This window comes from Tinamus guttatus, unplaced genomic scaffold (genome assembly GCF_059628265.1).
Source record: "Tinamus guttatus ecotype Peru unplaced genomic scaffold, ASM5962826v1 Tinamus_guttatus_pri_ptg000525l, whole genome shotgun sequence".
NCBI classification, from domain to species: Eukaryota; Metazoa; Chordata; class Aves; order Tinamiformes; family Tinamidae; genus Tinamus; species Tinamus guttatus.
This window is the reverse complement of record NW_028289059.1, coordinates 1,306,101-1,318,461: the sequence shown is the minus strand read 5'-3', so window position 1 is coordinate 1,318,461 and position 12,361 is coordinate 1,306,101. Positions and strand designations below refer to the sequence as shown.

General features: G+C 39.9%; 2 protein-coding genes across 2 annotated transcripts in view; one reads left to right on the top strand and one right to left on the bottom strand.

Moving 5' to 3' along the window:
* Nucleotides 1-12,361, bottom strand: part of AKAP7 (A-kinase anchoring protein 7) — a 78,387-nt gene that overhangs the window by 38,280 nt on the left and 27,746 nt on the right. The window contains exon 7 of the mRNA XM_088533887.1: nt 4,307-4,451. Coding sequence (XP_088390013.1) covers nt 4,307-4,451 — 145 coding nt within the window. The remainder of the gene's footprint in view (nt 1-4,306; nt 4,452-12,361) is intronic.
* On the top strand, nt 7,185-9,614 carry MSH5 (mutS homolog 5). Its single transcript, XM_010227815.2, has one exon. The coding sequence runs from the start codon at nt 7,185-7,187 to the stop codon at nt 9,612-9,614; it is 2,430 nt and encodes an 809-aa protein (XP_010226117.2).

The following is a 12,361-nucleotide window of genomic DNA, read 5'->3' as shown; positions in this document are numbered from 1 at the left end:
TAGGGAAAAATGTTTTTAAAATGTAATCACCAGTCAGTCTGCTGCAGATGTTTTGTCTCACATGTAATCAGCAGTTGGCAACTGCAATTGCCTGGAAAGCACACCTACTCCTTCCATTGAAACCCATGGTGCTCTTCACTCTCACTTTAGGGATCTAAGGTCAGACTAAACAGCTAAAACTTGTACATAGCTCAAATGAAATGTAAACTGACCCACCAAATGTTCTCTTACTTAAAAAGGGATCTGTTTTGAAAATTATGTAGACAGCAAGGAGCATAACCTTTAACCATATTACACTCTTTTTTTCCCATATAAACTAGATGCTTGCAGTCTGCCATTTCAATGTTAAAGATTTATCACGCGAGACTGCAAGGGTTAAGGGGAAACTATAACAGCACTTCACCCTCCAGCACGACATGCCTTCCAGATACATCAGTTCCGGCTGCTCAGCAAGAAACAGTTGGCTGCTGGGGGCTTTCCACTAGGAACTGACTCTTATGGAAGTTCTTCTGCCTCCGAGAGAGCACACAGGAAACTCGATATACAACTTTCTCCTTACTGGTCACGCAAGAAAAGCTTCTTATGGTTTAAAGGCTGAATGCAGCTTGGCATGTGATAGTTTGCTCTCATGTGTATATAATTCATAATACATTATATTATGTAAACACACGGTCAAACACAAATCTACAAAACAATTAATGCATGGATGCTGAGGATGTTTAAGTGGGACACTTAATGCTAAAGGCATAGCAGATTTAGCCATAGCTAAAAGCAAAGAAGATTTACATATTGCTTCCCTTGATGGGCGTTCTCCTATTGAGCATTTTCACTGTGCCATAAAGAACTGATGTGCCATGCAGGCAGAGGAGCAGATATCACAAACTCATTCCAGGGCTCGCTGTTCTTCTGCGGGATCTGCAGTGACAAACACTAGGTGCCACGAGCAGCCTGTGTGAAGAGGGACACTTTGGTGGCCTGTTGTTTGCCTCGTTTACAAGGGCAACGCGTGGGGGATGAAGGCTCACGCTCACCATCGCACCCAGCGTTCCCTCGAGGATACTCCCCGTGCGGAGCTGGCCCGCGCGCTGCGGTAGCTGCCTGCAGCTCTGCTGCATGTTCCTCTGCAGCACATGGCCAAAACCCATCTCCCTGTTGCAACGTTCTGCTGCAGCTCTGCACATTGCACCCCTGCCCTTACCCAGACCAAGTTTTTACACCTTCTATTATTTTTAAGCATGTTTTTAAAATACTTAGCAACCAAGCGGGTAAGCGTTTAATAGCCATGGTAGCATGCAGCTCTTCACTGTGTACAGATTTCTGTTTTCCTTTTATTATTAGATGGATTCTCTTCTTCAACCTTTCTATCTTTATCACATGCCCTTGAAGTCTGGCCCAAATTCTAGGTAATAAAAAGCAAATACCATTCTTATATTGTCTCAAAAATTTCATGAGAAAAGAGAACTTCCTGAGTTCAGAAGGAACTAGAGTTAGATACAATGCTTTGTCTGTATTAAGCTAATTCACAGATTTCACTATTTCTGATGTATTAATAGAACTGCATGAGCTCCCTCCTGTGGTTAATTTAACACCCTTATAATATATAGTTAATAGAAGTCCTTATTCAAAACATTATAAAATACAATGACTTTTTGGACACTTCTTAAAATAGTTATTCCTTCTCTGAAGAGAAAGACATTTAAAATCTGTTTCAACATCCTGTTTGCCCTCTCCTATTGCCTTTACATAAAAACACTAATGTGCACAAAACCAGGAAAAATAAAATGCGTGCATTTTTGCATGCTGCATCTATGTTCATATAGCACTGAGAAGGGGCAAGGGGGGATAATAATGTTACACTTTCTTACTGCAGTATTAGTGAAGAATATCTAGTTAAATATGATGGCCACAGAAAGCCAGACACAGGACTTACACAAAAAATAATTCAGGAATAACTATGTTGAAATAATTCAGAAATAACTGTTGCAGGTTGCTAAATAACACTTTCCATAAATTCTTTAGGCATTGTCACACCATGGCTGAGTTAAAGCCAAACAAGTATCTGACTCTTGCTATGAATACCAGTTGATTGACAGCTGTTATAAATCATTTAATGAGACTCATGTTTAAAAGACAGCTGAAAAACTGGCTGTCTCATTATAGCATTCTGAGATGTCACTAATAAGACAGCTCAAGAAGAACAGAGATTTAAATAAACATTTGAAAAAAATCCTACCAATGCCTACTGCTAAACAGCTTCTATTTGGAATGTGTTATTTACCAAATTACTTAATCAGACAAACATTCTAAAATATTTTGAAATATATTTGTAGATAGTGGAGCCTCAATTTCATCTCAAAGAAAAAAATTATACTATGATAAATAATCTTGTAATTTTGCTTTCCCTAAGCACTTGGATACTTATAAATACACATCTGAATGTGCAAGTGTGTGTAAGATATTATATAGAAAATTTATATTTCCTTCTTTTATCTGTCCATATGGATGTATATACACCCAGAGATAAACAAATAACTATATATATGAAGACTGAGACGTACATAACAAGGTAATAAATATGCTACATATCCACACATATATATACATTGCTATGATGTTGACTGATCTGCATTCTGCAATAATGTTGTCACAAATTCAAGCAGAAACATCCTACACAGCTTTTCTCATCTACTGCAGGCAGTATTTTCTATTTGTTTTGTAACACTCTACATAATATAAATAAGGGTGGACTTAAGTGCCAACAAAAACATTAAACAGAAAAAAAATCATATTTGCAAAGTGCCTGAGACGTTTAAAGCATTGTATAGATACTGAGCAATAAATCCTCAAAACAGTCCCTCAAGACCAGCAGCATTTCCACCTCCTATGCTTTAGATGAAATAGGGAAAGGCTTAAGTCTCAAAGCAAGTCAACTCCAAAGCCTTAAACAGAACCTCAGGAGTCCTCAGAGCATAAAGAAGTGAAAAAAAATCCTGAAGTGGGGCTAGAAAAATGGAAGATGAGATACATTAGTTCATAGTTACCTTTTATGATGTTGCAAAAACGTATCTGTAGTGCATTTGCAATGCATTTGTAATGCCTTTTAAGAAAAAATGCATTATGCTTATGTATTTCTGTCAATTAAAAATCCTTTGAAAGTTTGATCTTTCCATCAGAATCAGCTGGACTGGAAGAATGTGTTCAAATGAGGTGTCTGGCTCAGAAGTTTTCCATATTTATGTTCCTCACACCTTCAAAGGTTTTGCATAATTCAGAGATGGACAAAGAACCTTCATAACAAATAGAAGCTTACACCTTTTTCAGATTTCTTATCCCTTAGAGAAGCAGATATGGTTTTCCTTTAAGCTGTCTAGAGACTGCAGTGAAAATGTTTCTGTCCAGAAAGCTGATGGAAGCAGTGGCCTTGGAAGGTATCTCCAACGCTGCATCGTTTGTCCTTTCCTTCTAAGGATATGATCATTCCTTAGTCATGAATATTTTCACTAATAAGACTACTAAGGTTTGGAGAGGGAAAAGATGGATTCTGTGAATGATCTGCTTGTTGGAATGCAAAACATTTTGACTTTTGTGTAAAAGAAAATAATTAAAAAATCTGCCTATTAGACTAAGGAGTGTTTTACCCCGTGTTGAAGTCTCCCTGTTCCCATTATGACTAATAGCAGTCCCAAGCTCCATTATCAGCTAGTGGGAACTAACCATCCCAGAGGGGTTTATTATACAGGATATCAGCCCATGGCCTCTCAGTGCCACCACCTGAGACACCACCTGAAGAGCGAATCATATATAACCTGTGGCAGAAATAAGAAAACAAGCCTAGAATACTGGTCACAGAAATCTGAAACTTCTGTTCAGACAAAGCAGGAGACCACAACTGTAATTTCTGAGACTATAATGATCGAGGAAAGGTATCTATGTTTGAAATCTTGAAGACAGCCTGAGCAGTTCCTATGAAATCTGTTGTATCATTGAAATTCTCTCTCTGTACAAATACAGACCAAGTGAGGTCGCCTCTCTGCCAAACCAAAGACCTCTCATGTAGCTTTAAACACCTACAATTAGTGTGTCTAATTTAACATAGGATGTCTTTATAGTAAACAGAGGGAGACATGCAGCCCCCAAGGGTGACACACTTCACATCTTAAACAGTCATTTTAAGATACTGGGGATTGACAGTTCAGCATAAGCTTTAGCTGCCTAGAATACACTCCAAAAATAATGGACTTCCAGGCATTAAACTTACAGATGCGATTGATGCAAAAGGAAAATGGAGGAAAAAGGAGATACTTACCAAGAATGATAGAGGACTCACAGTAGTAATAACCATTAGGCTGCTTTTTCTTCAGCATGGAGCAAAGATCTAGGCGGTGCAGAATTTCATCTCCAAAATAATGGCATTTAAATTTTTCATATAGGCTTGGATCAATTTTTTTCACCTTTAAATATAATAACATAAAATTCAGTTAGATATCTACTAGAAGATTGAATTTTAACATTTAATTGCTATGTTTTTCATTTAACTAAAGATATTGTTAGAATGAGAAACTTCTGCTTCGAGTTGCGCACACAGAATCCTAAAACAATGACGTCTCCAATCTTCTGGTTTAGTTGAGCAGTATCCACTGCAAAACCCAAACAAGGGAAAAAAAGCGGCATTACACCTCCTTTCTAACCATTCCCTCTTCATTCCTGTGGGAAACAATATTTATTTACACAATGGTACAACGTGTTTTCTTCAAATCTTTTCCAATGGTGTTCGTGGACTGTGTAACTGGAAGCTCTGGTCTCTGTCCATACAATGAAGAATCTCAAGTATTTGACCAGAGCAGTTTTCTGGGTCTTTAAAACCACCAAATGAGAAAATATGTTCCATTTTAACCAATAAGAGGCATTTTATCTCAGTAAATCTAAAAACCTATCAATATGTTTAAACGATTCTATTAAAAAAATCACCTCAATCCTATCTACAAACATAAATGTTTTATCATACCAATATCACTAGATAGTGTTGAATATATTAAGTAGAATAAAATAAACATACTCATTATTAAACTGTATTCAGAAAACAGAAGTTATTTTAAGAGTCTAGCAATCCTTACTGCAACTCAATAACAGTACAGCATTCTTGCAGAAATTAGATAAATTCTCCTTCAGTCTACACCAAAATAATGCCATTTTAAAATAGTAATAATGCTTCTTAAAAATTGTCGTATCCTTTCTTCTCAATGCTCATTTCTTGTGATGCTTTGCTCACATTTCCTCATACACAATATATGTTTTTACTTCCATAAAAATATACTGACTTTGGAAGAACTTGGTTTGGGTAAGTACCTCAGTATTTTGTTCTCTGTCCCCTAAACTCCCCTCTACTTAAGGTCAGAAATGTTCTTCTGTTTGCTTGATCTTTGAAATGATGACATCTAGTGGTTGATGTTTTTAGCTTCTACATTTATTCAACACTCTCATTATCTAAATTCTACAGCTAGATTAGTCGTTAAGGATTATAGGTATTTTGAAATAAATCATCATTCTTTGGTCTTTCGATGACAGTTCTTTGAAATACACTCAGACATCAGTGAGTAACAAAAAAAGACCTTTTCAGCTAGGATACACCTGTCAAGATGTCAACCCTTAGCTATTCATGGAATATGATGAGAAAAAGATGGATGTTACCACTTCATGCTCTCAAAATAAACAGCATTTACAAAAGGCAGGGATGCTGCTTGTCAAAAACAGACCCATAGCATGTGAATCAAACACTGAATGCTCAGGAAACAAGTTCTGCTTGTGACATATGATTGAGAGAGATTTGGAGAAGCAGTCATGGGAATTGGATGGTATTTTTAGTATCTTGGAGCAATTTATGGAGCACTGTTTGCAGTGGTTGCAATGAGATGCTGATAGTGAAGGGATGAAACAGTACAGATGAGTGGGAAGATTGCAGCTCATTTCTCATTTCAAAGAGTCTGGAAGAGCAGAGATGAAGCAGAAGAGCTGCATCCTGTGGGAAGCTGTAGATGCTGATTAGGGTGACACGCTCCCCTCGGGCGAGAGCGGGTGATGGGGCACTTTTGTGGCTGCTGCTGGAGGGACAGAGGGAAGACGCACACCCTGGAGAAGCACTGCTACAGAAAGCTACTGGAAAAACACTGCTGCATGGCGCTAACATGGAGCCAAAACGAGGTGCCGGTCCGGGCTGCTCCAGGTCCAACCTCCATGCTCTGCTGGCCTGAGTGCCGTCTCTTCTCCCCTCAGCGAGGGGCTCCGTGGCGCACGGAGGCAGCGAGCTGCTCTGGGGGAAGGAGGCAGGAGCAGGACAGCCCCAGGCTCAGCAGCCCGGTTCAGCGGTGAGGATGGGACAGGAGGCTGGGGCTGCGGCCTGCAGGGCGGCAGCGGTTGCTCCTCGGGCGTCGCCAGGCAGCCGTGTGGGCAGGGCCGCCATGTCCTGGCTGCCACGAGCAGGGACGCGGGGGCCAAGCATGGTGCTCCTGTGAGAGGGGCTCAACGAGCAGCAGAAGGACAGAGGGGAGGAGGGCGAGAGAAACTTCTGGCCTGCTAGCAGCAGTGGCAGCTGCGAAGAGCTGCCCAATCCGTGTGTGAGGAGGCTGAGGGGACGGGAGGAAGAGACAGGGTAGGAAGCAGCAAGGAGGCGTGAGGGCGATTACGGTCGATCCCTGAAGCACTGCTTTGTATGTCTGTGTAGAAACTGGTACTATGCAGAGCTGCTGCGTACAGGCAGGGACACACAGGATACACCGGACCTATTACGGTTGAACTTTTCAGCTCAGCACCAAAAGGTGGTTTCCTGTTCCTCACACTTAGGGCTATAACACCAAGTGGGCCACAGAAGGTTTCAAAAAGCCTTGCAAAGGGTTTGAAGGGCAAGACACTACTTGCTAAAATAAAGGATATATTAAAACCCTATGAAACTATCCTAGCAACTAACATTGCTGGTAGTAGCTCAGTTACAGGTTGCTTGGAAGCAAGATGCTGCTGTAGTTGTGGCTATATCTTTTCACGTGAACTGTTAACATCCAAGCATCTGTAATTCCTAGAAGCACCTCAGTTTCTCCAGGGTTAGAAGAGTCTTAACCTCCTGCTGTTCATTACAGACCTATTCTCAGGACTTTTGGGGTGTGCTGTAAACAAAAACATCCCTCTCCAACAGAATGAGTGGCACCAGCCGTCTCCTGCCCCCAGTGCTTGTGCCTGAACCAGAAGAGGATCCAGAACATTCTGAGACATATATGTCTGTTCTGTGGTTTGCAGGACAGCTTGCAATCACCTACTATGACACAGAAGATTGCTCGATTTACTTCATGCCTGACACACCAGATAACGAAGACCTCAAACTACTGCAGAAAGTTATTGGGGAAGTTCTACCTCAATGCATAGTGACCAGCGCAAAGCAGGACCAGAACATTTCCAAATTCCTGACTGACCTAAGGGATTCTGGTGACGAGAAAGATACAAGAAAACCAGAAATTGTCTTGTTTCCTAATATAGATTTTGGCCTGGAAGTCAGTAAGCAACGGATCTTATCTAGGCAATTCCCATTTATCCCGTCTCATATGACTGCAACAGAGAAAATTCTCTACTTGTCCTCAATCATTCCTTTCGAGAGCCCACTCATGATACGAGCACTAGGAGGACTCCTGAAGTTCCTGGACAGGAGAAGGGTTGGGGTTGAGCTAGAAGACAGCTCTGTTGTAGTTCCTATATTGGCCTTTAAAAAGTTTCTGCTGTCAGATATTGTGAATATGGACCAAGATACTTACTGTGTCCTGCAGATATTTAAAAGTGATATCCATCCTTCTGTGTACAAGTTGTCCAGTGGATTAAAAGAAGGATTCAGTTTATATGGGATTTTAAACCGCTGCAGGTGCAAGTGGGGAGAAAAACTGCTGAGGCTGTGGCTTACACGACCTACGCGGAACTTGACAGAGCTGAACAAACGACTAGATGTTATCCACTTCTTCCTCCTGGCTCAGAACCATGAAACAGTCCTCACCCTTCAAGACTGCCTCAAGAATATAAAAAATGTGCCTCTTATTCTAAAAAGAATGACCCTTTCCAACACAAAAGTTAGTGACTGGCAAGCACTCTATAAGACAGTGTACAGTGCCGTGTGCCTCAGAGACACATGTCGTTCTCTACCCAACACTATTGAACTCTTTCAGACTATTTCACGTGTATTCACTGACGATCTTCACTACATTGCTAGCCTAATCAGCAAAGTGGTGGACTTTGATGCCAGCATCTCAGAGAACCGTTTCACTGTTAGACCAAATGTGGATCCCACCATTGATGAAAAGAAACGAAAGCTAATGGGATTGTCAGACTTCCTTACTGAAGTGGCCCGAAAAGAATTGGAGACCTTGGACGACCATATTCCTTCCTGTTGTGTGATCTACATTCCGTTGATTGGGTTTCTTCTTTCCATTCCACGGCTACCAACTATGGTGGACAAGAGTGACTTTGAAATTGAAGGCTTGGACTTCATGTTCTTGTCAGAGGATAAGCTGCATTACAGAAGTGCTAGGACAAAGGAGCTAGACAGCATGCTGGGTGACTTGCACTGTGAGATAAGGGACCAGGAAACACTTATCATGCACCAGCTGCAGACAAAGATCCTGGAGAAGTCTGAAGTGCTCAGCAGTGTGATTGAGTATACGGCACACCTGGATGTGCTGCTAGCTTTGGCAGTGATGGCCCGGGAGAACGCTTACTGCCGGCCACATTTCACTCACCGCCACGGCTTCCACATCAAGGACGGACGACATCCACTTATGGAACTATGTGCAAAGACTTTTGTGTCCAATCCTGTGAACAGTGGCGAGGCTACTGGTCGAATAAAGATCATCACAGGGCCGAATTCATCTGGAAAGAGTGTCTACTTAAAGCAAGTAGGTCTTATAATATTTATGGCTCTAATTGGCAGTTATGTCTCTGCAGCAGAGGCTGAGATTGGAGCAATCGATGGGATTTACACCAGAATCCACAGTAGGGAATCGGTTTCGGTAGGACTCTCCACTTTCATGATTGATCTCAACCAGGTTGCTAAGGCAGTAAACAATGCTACAGAGAGGTCCTTGGTACTTATTGATGAATTTGGCAAAGGGACCAACACAGTGGATGGCCTCTCCCTTCTAGCTGCTGTCCTGAGGTACTGGATCAATAAAGGAAGCCAGTGTCCACAGGTCTTTGTCTCTACTAATTTTCACAGCTTGATGCAATTAGAACTCCTACCCAACACACCTCTTTTGCAATACTTGACCATGGAGACCCACCAAGATGGAGATGAGCTGATTTTCTTCTACCAGATTAAACAGGGCATATCCACTGTCAGTCATGCTGCCAACATTGCCGCATTAGCTGGAATGCCAGCCAAAATTATTGAAAGAGGAGTGGAAATATCAGAACTGATTCGCAGTGGGAAAGCTATTGAACGTGTTGATCACCCTTCAAAAGGGGACCAGATGGAAAAATGCAAGTCTCTTGTGGAGAAGTTTCTTTGCCTAGACCTTGATGATCCCAGTGTGGATTTAGAAGAGTTCATGCGTAAAGAGGTGCTGCCTTCTGCAGCCTCAGTTTTGTAAGAGGGGTGAGTGCATGAGCGTGGATTGTATGGTATCTACCACGTTCAGCAGGAGAGTTTGGTGTCTTAAGAATATTCACTTGCACCACATTTAGCTTGTAAAAAAACATGTTTGTAAGTATATGTCCTTTCTTTTTTCTTGTTTTAAAAAAGGCACAGCTATGCCTACCTGAGATCTTGTATTTCATTTAGTGCTGCCAAAGCAGAATGACCAACTCAAAAATGTTGCATTCTCTTCCAGTTTTTGGATCACCTGAAACCAGTTTATGCTTCTGCTTACTGTTTAGCTCTTAAAATTAAAAAAGTAGAAAAGCCACAAAACATTTCTACTGTTCTCATGAGACAAAAGTGTTTATTGTTTTCAGTAAGTGATTGTTTCAGACATTTTAGGATCAGCATCAAAAGATTCTGAATAAGTACATGCTCCCGGCTCGCAGACCAGCAGCTAATGGCTGTCACAATATAAACCAGTGAAATAGAGACTGATAAATGGAAATTCAGGGAAGTTAAATGATCTCTGTAGCTTTTCTTATACCTGCATTTCTGTCCAAAATGACAGAGAAGCCAAGAATTATTAGAAAAAGAATGCTGGCAGTCAGAATCAGAGGGATAAACAGAAGAATTTCTTTAGTTCTACTGAGAAGAATCACTCTCTTCTCATTAATGTTCTGTACACAAAGACTACATATCTATACTGGATGAGCTGAAAGAAAAACTAAGTACAGGAAACTGAAAACTATACTAGAGACACAAGACAGAGATGGACATTTTGCATTCTGTTTTCAAGTATTAAGTGAAACTTGGGGTTAAAGGAATAATACTGGGCAAGGACTCCCTTTCAGCTTCTCCTGCCGGTGCAAAGTATCTTTATTGAAAACAGCAGGCAGTGAATGAGTAAGCAGCAGATATTCATGAATAAATGCATGTTGGAGCAGAGCAGATATATAATTAACACAGAGCTAGCGACCTTTCCTGCAATGGGTTAACTGCAATGGGTTAAACTTCCACGTTTAAACAAGCCAGAACACACATTAGATGGTTGATTTACTGTCCCACTGTCAAAGCTTCCTGTAACTGCTTAGAGACTGTCTAATAAGAGACATCAGCTACACTTTTCTGTCACAAAATGTGACAGAAAATTTATACGAGAAAAAGTAATTAACTTTACAATTATTAGTACTAAACCTCTTATCTATTTGGTATGACTAGTGCATGATGACAAAAAGATGAATATGAGTGAGAACACATCAAAAAGATTTTAATTCTGACAGAGCTTTGATTTTGACTCCATGTAGAATTTTCTTCTTTATGATGTGTTATAATACTACAAAATAAGTAACTTGTGTTATCTTGATAAGAAACTACAACAATGACAAAAGAATAACACATTATACATAGAAGTACAAGGATAAATTCCTGAATCATGCAATTGCTACTATTTCCAATTAAATTATAGTAATACTATCCGCACAATAATATCCAGGCTCTTGACAATAATACCATTGCAGCTGAAAGGTGAATTTGGCCTTGTAGAACACATATAAGTGCTGCAAATGCAAACAGACTTTGGCTCCTCATACATTCTCATTTAGTCATTATACATACAGCATTGTAAGTAAATATTGTATAGAAGAATATAGTATATAACAAAATATCCATAAATTGTATTTGTTGCAAATTTCCTTGTAAATCTCTGCCTGGGCTAAAGATTTATGGCTTACTAATTAAGGAGAGGCCATCAGAGCAAATCAGCTATCAGTCATCTCCTACTTATGAAATCCATTTCATAGTATTTGCAGTTCCATCAGTGTTAAGTATCAAAGAATCCCAAGATGTCACACAGCATTTATCAAATATGCTTTAAAATACTCCCTGAAAAAGAAACAGTTTGCATGAATGAAAAACAGAGGGGCTGTGACTGACCTACTGTCATGTAGCAAGCTAGTAAGGGAAGCAAGAATAGAAATACTATACAGAAAAAAATCTTCCAGTGGAAAAATATATGTGTATATATATACTGTGTTCTTTGTTTAGGAGACATGATACTAATCCAATATTCTTACAACCCCAACAATCAATTGTGGAAAGGGCTGAGCATGTGCAAGGAAATCACCTCCCTCTATCTCCTTCCACAAGGACACCCACTGGTTAAAGGCACCCTCTGATCTGGGGGAGTTTTGCACTAAATGCATTTGATCTCAGCATTGTCCAGCTGACCATTAAGGACAATCTGCTCTCACTTCTGAGCAGCTGAAGTTCTTTCCCTGAGAAACTGAAGAGGAAACAATAACACTCGCAGAGAGCTTTCTTACCCACTTTTTTCTCACTTTTTTTTGGCATTTACATTTCTCCTATTTTTAGCTTAATATGCCTTTGAAGTAGAAAGGTGATTTCTTGAGATTTTAATTCATTTTGAATTCTCGACCTCTTCTCTGTATATATCAATAATACTTCAGGAAAGTAAAAATTTTTCAGAGTATAGGCATCTCAAAAAGCTTACACATATATTAAGCCCTGACAAGAAAAGCTTTTTCATTTTTTCCCCCAAAATAAATCAGAGCAGAATTTAAACGTCATTATTAATAGGGTAGTTTAGCTGACTATTGTTTCAAGTTAGAAAATACATGTTTTAAAAGTTAGCATATATATAAAAAACTATAACTGTTAACCACACTCTACTTTGTTGTTTATTCTAAGCTTTTCTGAGTGTATTTGTCTTCCACTCCTCCATTTTTTGTATCACTTTAT

Excerpts from the sequence above, each read along its gene's own strand:
- MSH5 (XM_010227815.2), top strand. The coding sequence starts at position 7,185 with ATGAGTGGCACCAGCCGTCTCCTGCCCCCAGTGCTTGTGCCTGAACCA.